Source organism: Sinohyriopsis cumingii, chromosome 5, assembly GCF_028554795.1.
Source record: "Sinohyriopsis cumingii isolate HCF-2022 chromosome 5, ASM2855479v2, whole genome shotgun sequence".
In the NCBI taxonomy this organism is placed as follows: domain Eukaryota; kingdom Metazoa; phylum Mollusca; class Bivalvia; order Unionida; family Unionidae; genus Sinohyriopsis; species Sinohyriopsis cumingii.
Genome location: NC_142965.1, coordinates 1,730,522 through 1,748,148, shown reverse-complemented (window position 1 = coordinate 1,748,148; position 17,627 = coordinate 1,730,522). Strand labels below are relative to the sequence as shown.

Below are 17,627 nucleotides of genomic sequence, written 5' to 3'. Positions count from 1 at the left end.
TCATAACAATGTATCCAAGGTATGACATCCAAATATAACTCAAGCTGATATTATTTCAACAGTCTAGCCATTGAAAACATCCTTACAAACAGATTTAAAGTACCTCATAGACTGTAGCCCAGTATCTGTTGAAAGCATGTAGGATCCGCAGTATAGTGATCACATCTAGTGAGGGGTCCTGTACAGATACAAAGGCAGGTAGCTTGTCTGTCAGGTAGGAGTTCAGGGCTGGGACTATCACAGGACAATGACCATCTGCAAAAATTTGATTTAAAACAATATAAATACAGCACATTTAGCACCCCGTCTCAATAGTCCATACTGAGCGATGGTCATGAGGAAGCTTTATACCATCTTTACTAGCCAATGTTCCAATATGTTAACCTATCTACACCCTGGTGGATTGATCCAATATTTCTGTGAATTTTATTGGATGCAATGGCAAGTCACCATATCCAATGAAAATCAAGTTGTTCAGATTTGAACACTGTTCCTCCATGATCACAACAAGGATGCACACAACTTAAATGGACACATAAATAAGTGATTTTCCACTGCCAATCCAGGTTTGCTCAACTACAATCCGACCCTTAAGTACACCTGTAATGGCTCCTTTCTGCAATGTAGTTAGACTTTTGATATTATTCTTACAATTGCCTCAACCATTTTTGGCCGATGTACAATGTACCACTGTTACATGCTATTGGTTATTTGGCACTACTTAGTAAGGAAAGCAATTTGTAACATCTCATAAATATTGCTAGTACAAAGCAATGAAATATTAGATCAATCAGCCAAGGTGTAGATGGATTAACATATTGGAACCTTGGCTAACAACGATGACTTTTTACTGGCACTCCCACTGACTGATGTCTCCAACCTTAAAATCTGTTAAAAAATGTTTTTAGAATTCAGTCTATAACAAAGTCCAGATATAAGTCTACATAATCACAGGCTTGCGCTGAACAATGATTTTTCATTAATATGATATCTGAACATGAGGCCCATGAGGATCTGATATTGCTCACTTGGTTAGAAGTGCCTAATGGCAAAAACCAAGAGCAGTTGGCCAAGAAATTTTCATCATTAGCATGCTTTCTGTTGAAATTTCTCCGGTGCTATGGGCTCCACAAATACTGGAAACAACATATTTAAAGGTTTCTCTACTTTCCTCATCTATACTTTATCATTTATCAAATGCTTTGTATCAGAGTTTTAAAAGAAAGTTAAAGGTCTTTTGACTTTTAGCAATAACTGTCATAACTGATGTCAGAATAGCAACTTCTGTATAAATCTTTGAAGTGTTCAAGCTTGGGCACTTTATGCCAACCCCTGGTCAAATTATGTTAACCAATTATTCAGAATTCATTGAAGGTTATCCTATTCTTTGAAACAGTAGAAAAATTGTATGGTAGATCAGCATTATTTGTACATATGTGAAAGATCTTGCAAAGGATAATTTTGTCAACCTGAGTCAAATACTATAAAATGATTTTTTTTAAAAATGAAGTTGCTGAAATATACTGACACTTTCAATAATCGAGGCCACAACTGATGGCAAATTACCATCATCTGTACAAATCTGAAAGGTCTAAATCCTAGGATGATTTATGACATTTAATTGTTCTCTGGTTTTGGAAAAGAAATCATTTCAAGGTTATTCTATTTTTAGTAATGGTGGCCATATTTAGTGATAGCAGATCAGCATCATTTGTATAATCTTGAAAGGTTTTTATGCCAAAATGATCATTTCAAGTTTGCTGAAATCAGTCTGGCAGATTTTGAAAGAAGTTGCAAATATACATTTCTTATTAATGGCCAATGGGTGATACCATAACCTAATCTGACCTTGACCTTACAGCCTGGTGAGCTTAAAGCATTACAATAATTTAAAGTGATTCATAGCTAACAAAGTTTTCAACTTAAATCTAGTGATCAGTACATTTTCAAACCTTTCATTATGAACATAGCTTCAATGTCCAAGAAATGACAAGATCCAAGCATGGCACATAATTTTTCAACAACAAATTTCAATCCAGGTATTATCAGACAATATTAAATGGAATGCATCAATGACTTATTTGTTTTCCCTGCCAAATGGAATTAACATTAGCAAATAACCTCGACTACTATTGTGCAGCATCCATTTTTAACATATATCACGTGATCATGCTGGAGGTAATGCAAAATAGAGGCTCAACAAGGGGTCAAATCAGACACCTCTTGGTATTTTTGGACATTTATTCAGTTTTTTTTTTAAATATTTAAAATCCTCATCATATGTAATTTAATCAAACACATGAAATAAATTAAACAAAATAATGTAAATGTTCAAAATACTGGTTATATTTATCATGAATATCACTGTCTGTATAAAAACTGCATCACGGGGTTTCAAAAATGTTTAAATGAACCCTGTAACCGAAAGATTCACACAGTTATTGCTCAAGTCAACACTGCCAGAAAGGTGGCCACTGTTTTGTTTTCCACTAACCCAAGTTCAATAAAAGAAATTAACACCATTTAAGCTTCAAGACAGGATAATCTTTTTTTTTTTTTTACATTACTAGTCCATGATTATCAAGGTAGGGATTGTTATAAACATTTCAATCCATCTTAATAATGTGTATTACATTGTTATGTAAACAGTATTGATGAAATATGACGAGACAGTTAATCTTTTTAAAATGATATATTTACATAATAATAATAATAATAATAATGACAATAATAATAATAACAAACAAGTTGGTGAAAAGATTTTATTTTATTTTCAGTGGTGAGCATTAATGTCGAGTACTGACATATTTTATTATTAATTAGTTAATTAAATTAGTTAATCACAAATGTTATCCATGTAATTTTGCTTGGAAAACCAACTAAATCACCTAAAATATCAGTTGAAGTGGTATTTATCATTTTTAGTAGCTTAATTTGTTAAAAATCTTAACCAACTTGTGCTTAATAACCTGTATTTCAAACATCTGATAATACCCCCTTTGGGTGCACATCTATATATTTATCACCAATCAAACATCTGATAATACCCCCTCTGGGTGTACATCTATATATTTATCACCAATCAAACATCTGATAATAACCCCTTTGTGTATATATCTATATATTTATCACCAATCAAACATCTGATAATACCCCTTTTGGGTGTACATCTATATATTTATCACCAATCAAACATCTGATAATACCCCCTCTGGGTGTACATCTATACATTTATCACCAATCAAACATCTGATAATAACCCCTTTGTGTGTACATCTATATATTTATCACCAATCAAACATCTGATAATAACCCCTTTGGGTGTACATCTATATATTTATCACCAATCAAACATCTGATAATACCCCCTTTGGGTGTACATCTATATATTTATCACCAATCATCAAACAAAGGCACCAGAGTAAACATTCAAACAGAACAAGAACTGGCCTATACCAAGTTGGATTCATAAGCTGTGTCAGGTGTATTTATTTTCTCCCCGGAATGCAACTATCTGAACATCAGAAATGCTGCAAAAGTCCCTTGTTTTTTTTATAAAAAAATTTCACCTCTTGATCATCATGTTTCAAAACAATGAACAAGAAGAGGTCGGATGTTACATACAATAATATATTTATAGGTTACTACTTTGCGTTAAATAGTTTTACTAATTTTTATTGGTTTCTCTGATAATACAAGTCGACTGATAATACCCCAATTGACATTATAACTAATCCAATATTTTCCAATGAAAAACTTGCCTGTCCAAAGCTCATCCGGCTTTTTCCTGGTGCCACTCTTGCTAACTTTCACTTCAGATCTGTTCTTCTTGGGACTTGTGGCAACACTCTCTTCTGATTCTGCAGCAGGACGGTACCTAACACAAAAAGGATACAATATCAGCTACATAGGAACATAACTCAATTTCTTTTACAGTAGTGTGTGTGTGTGTGTGTGATTTGGATTTTTTACGTTGCTTTAAAAAAATTCAGTCATATCGCTACGATGTCTGCAGTGTGGCAGTATATAGTGATGTCTAGCACTGGGCTATCGTGTTGCAGACATGTAGCGTGATGTCCCACCCAGTCACATTATCCTGACACCAGGCCGACCAGTCCTAACACTAATCTCGTAATGCTGAGTGCCAAGCGAGGAAGCTGTTAGTACCATTTTTGTAAGTCTTTGGTATGACTCGGCCGGATGATCGAACCCATCATCTGCTGCATCAGAGGCAGACGCTCTAACCACTAGGCCACTGGAGTGGTCTCTTTTACAGTAGTTTTGGTCCTAAGGAATGAAATGGAGCGGTCTCTAAAATCAAGAAACTAACAGAATCCACCCTTCTATTCAGCAGTTTACTGCCTTCTGTTTGCCATCTGTGAAAGTGTAACAATCTTCCTTTGAAAGAAATGCTCTCTAAATCTTTCAACTGTTCAAGTGAAATTTACATGCTTACCAAGAGCTAATTACCAAGAGCTAATTAGAACTACTTTAAAGAGAGTAGGTTTCAAACCCAACCCAAATGACAGTCATGTTAAAAGTGATGGAACAACATATTTTTAAACAAAATGTTTCAATGTACTGTACAAGTCCTTCGATGACTATTTCAGACTTGTTTTCTTGGACAGTTGTCAATCTGTAATTTGGCAAAGTCCATTTATAACTTAACCTACTCGTGCAGTCCATAGTTAATTCTTCTAAAACAACTGGTCTAACAATATAATGTTATGGTGAACCTCAATACATATATAGAGGATACCATTTATCCTGACCTACCATCCAGACAACCCCAAAGTAGGTAAAATCATCGGGAAACACTAATCAATCGTGGAATCATGTGATGTACTAAAGTTAATACTCCAGAACAAACCTGTAGTACACTTCCGGAAACCAAAAAACCTCAAGGACATCCTGGTCAGGGCTAAGCTATTGCCAATCACTAACAAAGACCACACTAGTCAATATATGATAGAAACCAGGACATTTTCTAGCACAGTGACTAGAGAAAAACTGAACATACATGAATCAAACAAAACATGCAAAACAGATAATGTCATTTATCTCATCACATGTACGATCTGTAGCATCCAGTATGTCGGAGAAACTGAAAAACTACACAAAAGGATCAACCTTGCATATATCTGATTGGATGACAAAGAAGCTGTACAGAAAGCTCAGTCGCAGAACACTTCTCCTCCCATGACCACACTTTCAGTGATATAACACTTACAGCAATTGCTCACAACCCCAAATGGAGTTCCGAAACCAGGAAAGAAAAGGAATCTTACTGGATATGCTGCCTTAGAACATTGAAACCAAGCGGTTTAAACCAAGAAGACTAGAAAAAGACAGCCATTCACAAATAAAATTACCTTTTTGCAGCCGGCATGTTCTCTTTTCAATGATTCTCTAAATTTGCTTATTAGTCACCCAATAACCTATATTTACAACAATAACAATGAAATATCCAGGATATAATTTGCACATACATAAATTTACATAAAATAACAGATGACACTTTTGGCTCATTGATTTCTAGATCAATATAAAATATCTTTCAGCATCCACAACAAGTCATAGTTATGTAAAGTTTTACAAAGATAATGCTTGTCTGTTTTATTTGTCTTGTCTATGTTTTATATTTGCCTTTAAAAAAGACTCATTAAGAGTCAAAATCACTTAGGCTACCTAAATACTAGTTTTGCACTGATTGTAGTCAGTTTATTACATTTATCTTAATCAATCCCTGTCTCAGCAATAAAAAGGTTTAGTGACACATGTAAATCTAACAACCAAATTCTAATTACCATATTGTATGGGTCTGGACCCAAATGCTGGCGTGACCCACAGGGTTTTCTGTATCGGTGTCTGTTTCGCTGTTTTCTCTCTCCCCTGGGTTACTGTACTGTTTAATTGCCTGGTAAACTGTCATATTGTATGGCAGAACTCTCTCTCCAATAAGGAACTCTAACCTATGTCGTGCTGTACCCTGGCTAATGAAAACAGCAGCCTGGCAAAAAAATAAAGTATTTTTATTAGCAGAAAGATAATTTGGCATATAATTTTAATGTTTCTTTTGTAACAATGTTATCAGCTAGCCATTCCATGTGAATGAAATTTGTTTACATTACAAAAAATATAATTTTTTTTTGATTGCTTTAGTAAATAAAAACTGCCAAACATGTTCATAAATGTTAATGATTCCAAGGATGAAGAACCACTTCCAAAGAATGTATACAAATTTTTTTCTATTGATTCAGTACACACACAGATATTAACTCACTGTATCCTGGAGATCCCTTTCAGTTTTGCCGTAACTGGGTGCAAGAAAAAATGTTGGTGGTTACTTTCTATTGCATCCAAATATATATGTTTCTGAGAGATTTTTATTAACCGGAAGCTTAGGGGTTAAAAAGACTTGTTTTGATTGGCCAATTCACCCATGCATGTGCAGAAAGGAGAAAATTGGATTTCCTTTTCTTATTGGACCCATGATTTTTGTGTCCTCACTCTGAATCTCAAGCTTTTACTTACTGCAAAGGCTCATCTGTCCATATTCAGTTTGAATGTTTTGCTTTTCAGTTAAGCCCAGTCTAAAATCCTGACAAAAACTCTTGTTCCAAAACAGGTAATTTTCAGCCTAAAATAATGTATGATCTAAAAATTGTTTTTTTTAAAATAAAAGCAGAAAGTCTACATAGTTTGGTAACATTTTAGGAATTCCTCCTTCTCTTTTTGTGTAATGCAACCCACCTGGGTGCACCATAAATGATGCTGACATTATCAAGCTTGGAAGTAGGGTACTACCTCATGCATGGGTAACGAATTAAGAAAACAGTAAATAGGCAATACAAGTGTACCCCAATATATAACGTCTTTTTCTTATATTGACATGATTTTCAAAACACTTTTACACAAAATCTAAGCATGACTGACAACAAAGACACCAGGGTCTGATACCTCTCTTTTGCTGCTTTTAAATGTAGATAAGAAAATGATGTGCAGCATCACTGCAAATGCAATTACAAGCTAATTATCCATCTAAGGTAGGACAAAATCCTCAAAGGGATAAAACAACTTACCATGGTGTCATCAACATCTTCATCTGAATTATCATCATCACTGGCATCTTCATCTCCTTCCTGAAGTGAAAATAAAAATCAAAGAATCTTACAAAATTTCAGAATTTTTTAAAAAAACTTTCAGAGAATCACCAGGCCGACCAGTCCTAACACTAACCTCTTAATGCTGAGCGCCAAACGAGGCAGCTGTTAGTACCATTTTTGTAAGTCTTTGGTATGACTCAGCCGGGGATCGAACCCACGACCTCCCACATTCAAAGAAGACGCTCTAACCACTAGGCCATTGGAACGGTCTGGCAAACATGTAACTTAGGTTGCATTACTAGAAACCATCATTAACAGGATGATTTTATTCAACAAGTATGGCAAGATTCTGCCTTTGGTATCAAAATATGGAACTGGGCTAAAGGGAATGAAAATTTGTGTGAAAGTTTCTATATATTAAAATATTTTTGGGGGGTAAATTTACCAGAAAGAAATTGTCAAAAGACTAATAAGTCAAGATCAAACACTTCTTTACAAGAAACTACCATCTTAAATGGCTGGCAGATGGTACAATGATTTGTTTAAAAAAGAAATAGTCAATATCACAAATTTAGGGAATCCATACAAACTGAAGAAACAAGTAAATGATCCATAGATCACACAGGTAGGAAATTTGCATGTTTCAACCCAACACACAAGGGCAAAGGCACGAGAGTAAAATGTTTAAAATACAAATAAATAGATTATGCTCTTTTAAAAACCCAAGACATTCGCAGCAAGAACATAATCATTGGATATATTCCTGGGCAAAAACATGGACTCCATTAGTCTCCTCTTACAGAGCACAGATGGGAGCATTAGGCCTATACAACATGGACTCCATTAGTCTCCTCTTACAGAGCACAGATGGGAGCATTAGGCCTATACAACATCCTCAAACCCATGGAGAGGAGGAAACCAGGCTTTAAACATTTAGCAAACATACAGAGCATATCACACAAGTAACACACTTACATGTTTCAATCTTCCATATCCCCTCATGACCAGGTAACGCTCTATGGCCTGGACCAGAGCTAGAGGGTCAATTTTGACTGGGCCTCCCTTCCACTGTCTAAGACTATTGCAGGATGGGTGTCTCTGTAAATTACACTGCAACGAAAAATGAAATTTAACTACAAAATGTTTCAATGCCAACACTCTTGTTCTCTAAAATTATGGCTTTAGGTTTGATCCTACATTCCTGAATGACAGGAGCAGCCATCACAACTGCAATGTTGGTCGTTTTCTGTATTCATTTTTACAGTAATAAAAACTAATTTTGAGAAATTAACTATATCACTGACATAAAATTACATGCAAGTGTAAATTAAATTAAATTCAAACTGATCTACAACAGCATAGCTGCCAACCTTCCAGGCTCATAATTAGTGAAAATAGGGATAAAAAGTCGTGAATTTGGACACGAATTCGTGAATAATACTATGACAATAACTCCATCCACTCTGACTACTCCGACTGTCAATACTACACTATATCAAGTTCGCAAAATAAAAATAAAACACTATATATATGCAGAAATATTTATTTATCAAGACATGATAATGTGGCAGACTTGAACTTCCTCAACTGCTTGATTGTAAATTTGTTTTCTAAACAGTTCAGACTTCTTGCCTGCTGGTTGATCTTGGGGACTAAAATTGCTGCCAAATTTTCTGCAGCTAAGGAGGCCTTAAAGTCTGTCTTATTTTACCTCACTAAAGAAAATACTCTTTCGCTGTCACTGTTGCTGTGAGGAATGCACAGGAGCTGCAGCATTTTTGGTTCTTCCACAGGAAAATTTGGAAGCGATTTTCGAGTCCGGGAACATATGTCAGAACAAATGTTTAGCATGGTCTCTGTCATGTTTACCCCGACCCAGAGTAGCCAGTTTGAAACATGTATAATCAAGGTAATTCTGACGTGTCATTGTTTGATGTCGAACATTGCCAAAGGCTAGCACTAATCAGTTACGTAAGATTGTTGTGGCCAGAATCGAAAAACCGGACATCAGAGTTGCGAAGCGCCCGATAGCCAGTTATCACCTAGGTGTCGAAATGTTTCCAAGATCAAAAGAAATTGCCTGAAGAAGTGGGAGTGTCCTAACTTCTTTCCCCTGCAAACAGACAGACAGGTTGAACTGGCCGCTAAGACGATTGGACAGGGGCACAGCGCCACCCAATCACAATCGAGATGGGGGGGAGACCTTGATTTGGGTAGAATGATATCCCTGCGTTTTCCGGCAAAAGTCAGTTCGCTGAGAGAAATTACCCAGAGAAGAGGTTAGTGTAACTCCGAATAGCCATTCGTTATTGGCGGGAAAATCTTAGAGCGGGAAATTCTAAGTACAGAAAGCTTCAAAAGGAAGCTTTGAGGGACAGACCAGTTAAAGTTTGGTCCCGTTGTCTCGGATAGAGAGATGGAGGAAAGGAGGGAAGAAGAGGGAGAAGTTGAAGTCTGGGAGCGGAATTGGAGGAGGAGATAATAGAGGGAAAGGAGAAGAAAGGAGAAGTTGAAGTCTGGAGCGAAGCTGGAGGAGATAGTAGAGAGGGAAACAGAGACAAAGGAGGAGTTAGAGGAACGGAAAGAAGGAAGAATCAGCGGGAAGAAATAGATGAGTAGATGCAAGGACAGGGGGAAAATCGAACTCACACTGTAAATCACGGGATGAATTAGGCTGTCACTTGGTCGAGGGAAAGACGAGTGATTGGAAGTTATCGTTTTTAAATTATCACCTTTATTAAATTCTTATTGATTGAATTTCATCTTCGTGTTCTCTATAATTTAACCGTCGGCATTGCTGACTGGGGACTCAGAGCTGTAAATCTACATCATCACTAATTTAACTTTCTAACCTAACGAGCCAGGGTGGAACTTTCAATTTAATTTAATTAAATTATATTGGGAGAACCCCACCCCAATACGACAGAACGTCACAGTCTCCAGCTGATAAAGGTAGATTGTGCTCGACACAAGAAAACTCACAAATAATGCTTAAGCGTTGGTAACCTGCGGGTCTTCCACCAATGGTTTAAAATATTCCAGAGCTGAAATATGCGAATTCTTAATTTTCCCAACTTCTACGTGTTTTTTGCAACCGACATTCTTCCTCACATCGTCTCTGCGATGACACACTGAGTGCAAAAAGCATGAATGAATATCAATGTTTAATGGCAGAATGCACGGCCAATTTTTGATATATTCCAAATTAAACTTCACTTTTTGAGTAATACATTTCTTTTTCCTTGGCGGTGAAGACATTTTCAATATCTTACATGCGATGCTGAACGGTAACTCGAATCAGTGTTTTGACGCATGCGCGGAGCAAATTTCCGGTTAGGCCTCAGTTTCTCTCAAAAGCATTTGTAAAACTACTCTTATACATATAGATTAAAATAGGCTAAAATGCTTGCGACCGGGCCAACTGTACTAATCGGCTGTAGATCTACTAATATCGTGACCAGCGGTACCGGACCGTTTCGGCAACTGCGAATATCATGACTAGCGCTTAACGGGAAATCGGTTATTTTATTAAAGATTTAAAATAACTGAGGATCGGAAAATTCGTAAATTTTTATCTTACGGAATTTGTGAATCGCTGAAAAAGTCGTGAAATTCACACCAAATTCGTGAGGGTTGGCAGCTATGCAACAGTTTAAAAAATTTTTTTACTTCAATAAATGCAATTTATTTCCATCTCTATAATTCTGTGGTATAAAATGGAACATGCTTATTTGTCCTTGAAAACAAATTACTAAAAATGAAAGTCTATAAAGTCTGTACTTAGTATCTTATTTTCAAATTAAACCTATCAAGGTTTTAATGACAAGTCTATCCCAATCATAAATTAAAACATTTTATAACTATTTGGTAGAATAAGCTCCTTCCACCCAAGCCCTTTTCAAATTATTTCATCTACAATTAGCATGGGATTGCTGAGGGCTGTTCCATTTAAACAAATATGGTACCCAGGGAAGGCAGTTTTTTAAAACTATATGCTAGGGTACATTGATTTCGTGACCCCGAGAGACCGAAAGCACACTCAGTTATAGATCATTGCCATCTCACCTCTGTCTGCATGGGTTCGAGTCTTGGATTCGGCTAATGTGGGTATGTGAGAAAGCTTGCCAGTAGCTTCCCGGGGTTTTCTTGGGTTATTCCTCCACCATTAATACCTGCCGACATGCATAGCCTATCGTGTGCTGAAAAATGGCATTAAACCCCACAACAACAACAACAACATTGATTTCGAAGAGTTCACACCAAAATGACAAGAAAATTCTAAATTGCATCTATGGGCAAGTCAGATTAAAAAGTGCCTTCCCTGGGTCTCAGGTATGTTGTACTGGAACAGCCCTGAGTTGGCCTAGCAATAAATTTATGATCTAGTGTAAGAAAGCTTGTGTTAAGTTTCAATTCTCATTGATACCTTGAGCTGATGTGTGTTGAAGAACTTGAGAGCATTAGATCCCCTGCCACTGGAAGTATTTCCACCTGGTAAGTCATGAACCTTGACTTGAAACTGAAATAAAAAAAAACAACCCATGCTTTGATGCAGATAGTTTGAAGTAAATGTATTTGTAGTCTGGAGATATAAACCTTAGGATGCATTCAGTAAGAAAAACTTATAATAAAAGATCTTTGTTTTCATTTGGTTGCTCTAGTACACAGGCTGCTTGACTGTGACAGCTGAAGTAAAAGCCAATGTCTGGAGAAGATGACTTGCTGTATACGGAGTACTAAGTAATGGAATGTAAAATTTTAAAGTGGCTTGGAAGGCAAAAGGGTAAATTCAGCTGACATCTCCAACATGTGGATAATGTTATATCTCAATAAATACAATCAAGATTCTGGACAAACAAATTCAGTGAAATGTTGCCCCTCCCCCATTGCTTACAATTGTGAGGTCATCTCTTAATCTCAAAAAGGCTATAAAATTGCAAAGTGGAAGGAAAAGCTAAATGGAAAATGTAAAATACTGTGTTATAACTTTCACCATGAAGATAACATCCCAATGTAGTATGCAGTACACCCAGTTATGATGATGTTAAATTATACCAAGTTTCATCCCATAATCTCCGACAGCTCTAGAGTCAACAGGAAATAGTGATGCGGAATTGAAAATACTGAACCACAACTATGACCTTAAAAATAACCATCCCCCTATGCATATGTAGTCTCATCCCATAATCTCAGACAGCTTTTAAAATGATACGGCAAACAGGAACGGGTAACGTAGAACTGAAAACAGTAAACTGAAACTTTGACCTTGGAGATAGAACCCCCATGACTTATATAACAGCTTCTAATAATGATGTACAACTATACCAAGTTCCATTCTTTAATCTAAAACTTCTTTAAAGTTACACAGCAGAAACAAAAGTGTTGTGATGGACAGACTGATTGATGGAAATGTTGACACTATGTTTCCCAACTTTTTCTAAAAATGCTGTGGACAATATACTGTACTCTCATTGCCGAGTTAGTGTTGTTGTGTGCTCTACAGGAAATTCAAATTGCTCAATAAAATCTAATTAAACTCTCTCCAGGAAGTGTAAAGGTTGTATGAATTAATAATGAACACATGTGACTGTTAATGCTCTTACCTGTTCCAGCTGATGTAGACAGCCCATCAGCTTGTTAACCAGGGCTGACATAGCCAGAGGTTGGTCAACATTTACATTCATTTCTTTCAAATACATCACATCTGGAGCCTGCAAGTACACAAAATATGGCAGTGTATATTATTTATGAATCTTGCCAGATTAATATTTGGAAAAGGGCTTGATTAAAATGTTTCCAACTTCTTGTGCATTAAGCTTTACTTTTGCTACCTGTACACCGGAGATACCATGAGCATGCTTATCAGGATTTCTAGTATCAATTATTCAGGCAGCCCTTCTGGGATGGAAGACATTCATTAAAAGCAATAAGCTTCAATACAATCAAACATCTTCCTACCAGCCTTTACATACACCCTCAGTAATGATCAAAGTAAAGTGAGAATAAATGTTGTATCCATGCTTTCAATTACTGAACCTTGAATTCCTTTAACATTCCTGGTTAAAACAATGACCATAAACTTAACTTTCCCTCACAAATCATCCATATTTTTGATAAAACAAATTGCAAAAGCATTGGAAATGGACTACACAGTCCTCCAGAGGCAATGCCCCAAACCTACATTTTGGGCTATTCCAACATAACATGTTGCCTTTTATTGACAGTTTTCATTATACGTATTTTCCACAAATTACAACAAATGGATACAAGACATTAACGAATACTTAATACTCACTTTAACTTTGTAGGTAGAAATATTATGCTGAATTAAGGAAGTACAAGTTGAAAAAAGACAAAAGTTTTTCTTCTGTATTGACCACTATAACAAACTGAAGATTCCTGCAGATGGTGATTCTGATATCTTGTTTTCTTCCGTAGGTTTTGCTGACAATCCCTAATCTGACACAATCAAGTTGTAATTCTAACATTACTGCCCCTACCTCCTCTGCTGGTAGGTTACTTGGTAATATATGTTGAAGGTACAATCACTGAAATTATCAACTTGCTTTGTCCAGCTATTCCCACTGTCAATGTTTCCTGATACTGGCATCTATTTGTGTTATATCATTAGAATTTTCTACTACATCATTTCTACATTATCCATCATGATCACCTTAGGTGGCTCTAACAGACTTCACATATAACCACTGTATAGTTGTGTACATTCACTTAATGTCTTCTACTGAAAATCAAGGACAGTGAACTTTTGATGCCAAAGTGACTAATAAGTTATCACATTACATCATTTAAACTAAATGGTTATGTGATAAAAGGTGACTGGTGTAGATTCTGTCATTCCCAATCATAAACATCATCAAATGGAAAAAAGTGGTGAAAAGAGGCAAATGAAATACGACAGCAGAGGCTGACACCAAACAGGGATGTGGGGCTTGAATTACTACCCATCTACATCAGACTCCTCATATCATGTGACTATTATAAGTCACATGATCAACAGCAGTTGCTGATAAAGGCCATGTGATATTGCCAAAAATTTCGAACTCTATGATATATAATATACTCATGCCCTGAGCAAGGGAAAATTCTAATAATCATGAAAAGTGTTGTTTGTAGCTGAGGGATTCTTGGATAAATGAGAAGGTTTGTTGAAAGTGGTACCGAGTCACTCCAGAAACCACATGTCTTATAACTGACGATATAAGCTGCCCTAAATGTCACTATGGAAACAATTGAAAGTAGATTCTTCCTTTAGTCAATAATCAACTGATGCCATAACTATAGACCAAGTAATTCTGGTAAACGAAGGAGGAGAGAACTTCAGTGGCAGCAGGCAGAAAACTTCAATCCATGTCTGTAAAGCTGAGTCATTGTGTGTCATAGTCAGATCTAATAATGAGGAGGGAACTTACAAAGCAACTTTTTGCTGTCTTTGGTTAGTGAATCTGATGCCTCATGTGCTACCTGGAGAAGAATGTTGAGGATGGTGGCTTACTATACTTGCAGAACCTTTGAAATCAAATACTGTTATTTCCAAGCTGTCGGTAAATATATTCTCCCTTTTAAATTGCAACAGCGTGAGAAGTGAAGTGGCATCTCTTGGATGCTGAGGCACCAAGCTGGACATCATACACAGGAAGTGCCAAGTGGCACTATGCAGGTTAGATTGATCCATAAGAGTGCCTGTATAAACTGGATGTCATATACAGGAAGTGCAGCAAGTGTTGGTTAGACTGTTGAATAAACTGGGTTCTAGTGAACTGAGCCACTGCTGGGCATCCTATGAAGGATGTGCCTAGTGGCACATTATGAGTTGCAAGAGGGCCATTATGACAGCCATACTGCAGACAGATCAGCACCATTTTCATTTAGGGATGATGGTTTTTGGGCTTAATGTCATTTTTTAGTACATGAAAGGCTATACATTGTGGCCAGTATAACTGGTGGAGGAAAAACCAATGAAAACCCGGGTAAAAACTGACCCACAGAAAGCTACTTGCAACCTTTCCACATTGGCCAAGCCTAAGGATTCATTTAGGACCAACCAGGTATCATAAGAAGTCTTATAAAGAACACACTATACTGATATGACCATCCATTCAGGAGTCTTATAGTGAACACACTATACTGATATGACCATCCATTCAGGAGTATAGTGAACACACTATACTGTTATGACCATCCATTCAGGAGTCTTATAGTGAACACACACTATACTGATATGACCATCCATTCAGGAGTCTTATAGTGAATACACTATACTGATATGACCATCCATAGTAAGTCTTATAGTGAACACACTATACTGATATGACCATCCATTAAGAAGTCTTATAGTGAACACACTATACTGATATGACCATCCATTCAGGACTAGCAATAAGATTTTTCAAGATAGCCACAGTGGTGGCCATATTTGATGTCTGGCCAAAGCCATTTTTATTTTGGACTAGTCTGACCATGTGAGTAATGTGTGTGTCTGTGTGTGTGTGTGTGTGTAAAGTGTTGTGGCAATCTTCCATGCAGTTTAGCGTAGCGATAACAAACTTGTTTTACTGGACGGACGATGGATGGCAAATGACACACCATCCCATAGGCTCTTTTGGTCTAGTACTATTAATACTTTTAGTTCTTGCTAAGAGGTCAAGAACATTTACTCATTGATCTAGCTGAGATTAATTTAGTTCTACAGGTTCCTAGTCAGGCAGATGGTGGGGTCATTTGAGCTCAGGTCAAATGCATATTTTCAGCAGAGATGGCTATTTTGTACTTGTTGCTAGTACTGTGGTATTTCTACATCTATTTTAAGTTTTAAAAAAACAATAATATTGTAATCTATACATTGTTTTCTACTTGTCTGAAGTGTCACAAGGCTAGAAACATAATAGTTTTAGACTTTATTTTCAAGTATTGTCATCAGTATGCAAGCTGATGGTAATGATCCCACATGGAATCTAATTCTAGGCAGAAAAACAGGTTTTTAACATTTTTAATTAATCTTTAATTTTCTTGATATTTATATCAAAACAATAACTTTTCCAGTGAAATGCACTTGTTTTTAAATTCAAGCACTTATTACAGAATATGGATCAATTTCAAGCATTTTCCCAGTACCTTTTGGTGTAAACCTCATATTTTAAGATAACCACCAAAACTAAAGAGCTTTTCAAGACTACAACATAATGTTATACACACTGCAGTGTTTTCAATCTTGGCTATAACTATACTGTTATACTGACTACAGTGCTTTCAATCTTGACTATAACAATATACTGTTCTATTGACTACAGTGCTTTCAATCTTGACAATAAACTGCTCTACTGATTACAGTGCTTTCAATCTCAACTACAATAAACTATTCTATTGATTACAGTGCTTTCAATCTTAACAATAAATTGTTCTACTGACTACAGTGCTTTCAATCTTGACTATAACATAATATTGTTATACTGACTATAGTGCTTTCAATCTTGACTACAATAAACTGTTGTATTGACTACAGTGCTTTCAATCTTGACTACAATAAACTATTCTATTGATTACAGTGCTTTCAATCTTAACAATAAACTGTTCTACTGACAACAGTGCTTTCAATCTTGACAATAATAATAAACTGTTCTCCTGACTACAGTGCTTTCAATCTTGACTCAACAATATACTGTTCTACTGACTACAGTGCTTTCAATCTTGACTCAACAATATACTGTTCTACTGACTACAGTGCTTTCAATCTTGACAACAATATACTGTTCTACTGACTACAGTGCTTACAATCTTGACTATAACATAATATTGTTATACTGACTAGTGCTTTCAATCTTGACTATAACAATATACTGTTATACTAACTAGTACTTTTAACCAGGACTATAACAATATACTATTATATTGACTATGGTACTCTCAATATCGACTACAAAAACTCTCTTCTCAACAATAATTTAGCTGGCAGCCAGTTGATAATGGGAAGGCTGCTAAAGTACGGCTAATAAATTTAAATATACTCACAGGACAGTTGAGGAAGACGTGGAGAAACTGACGAATACGGACATCTCTGGGGATCAAGCCTACTGTCCATGTCAGAAACTGGAGTAGTTTTTTTACAAGTCCACTGTGTATAATTTCAAATGGAGACACATCACTCTCTTTCATTATATCTGCTATTATTTTTAGTTTTTCAAGTCTACGGTCCTCAATCTGTAAAAGTGTCAAAGAAAAAAAAACAACATCGTTAGCTATGTAACAATTTACAAGTAAAAAGTATGCTATATATTAAGTGAAATGTCTAACAGAATCTTTACTTTGAACTATGGCAAAATTCCATTTCATTTAATCCTGAGTAAAAAGACTTTAGATTCAAAATATTATCTTATTTCTCCTGCATACCTAAATTTTCACTGAATCTCTGGACTATACGTAAATATCACATGCAGTTTTGGTTCTTTAGGTCACAGCCTAATTCAACACTTATTAAGACCTAGAACCAGTCACCTTGTGATACAA

The 17,627-nt window shown here is 36.1% G+C and overlaps 1 protein-coding gene across 3 annotated transcripts in view; it reads right to left on the bottom strand.

The window, feature by feature from the left end:
* LOC149798521 (E3 ubiquitin-protein ligase TRIP12-like) overlaps positions 1–17,627 on the bottom strand; it is a 165,863-nt gene that overhangs the window by 49,065 nt on the left and 99,171 nt on the right. For all 3 annotated transcript variants that reach the window (XM_089957328.1, XM_089957327.1, XM_089957329.1), the window contains exons 25-32: positions 17,133–17,321; positions 12,710–12,817; positions 11,533–11,625; positions 8,082–8,216; positions 7,083–7,142; positions 5,808–6,010; positions 3,762–3,877; positions 104–255 (exon numbers count right to left, since the gene is read on the bottom strand). In XM_089957328.1, the coding sequence (XP_089813454.1) occupies positions 104–255; positions 3,762–3,877; positions 5,808–6,010; positions 7,083–7,142; positions 8,082–8,216; positions 11,533–11,625; positions 12,710–12,817; positions 17,133–17,321 (1,056 nt within the window). The remainder of the gene's footprint in view (positions 1–103; positions 256–3,761; positions 3,878–5,807; positions 6,011–7,082; positions 7,143–8,081; positions 8,217–11,532; positions 11,626–12,709; positions 12,818–17,132; positions 17,322–17,627) is intronic.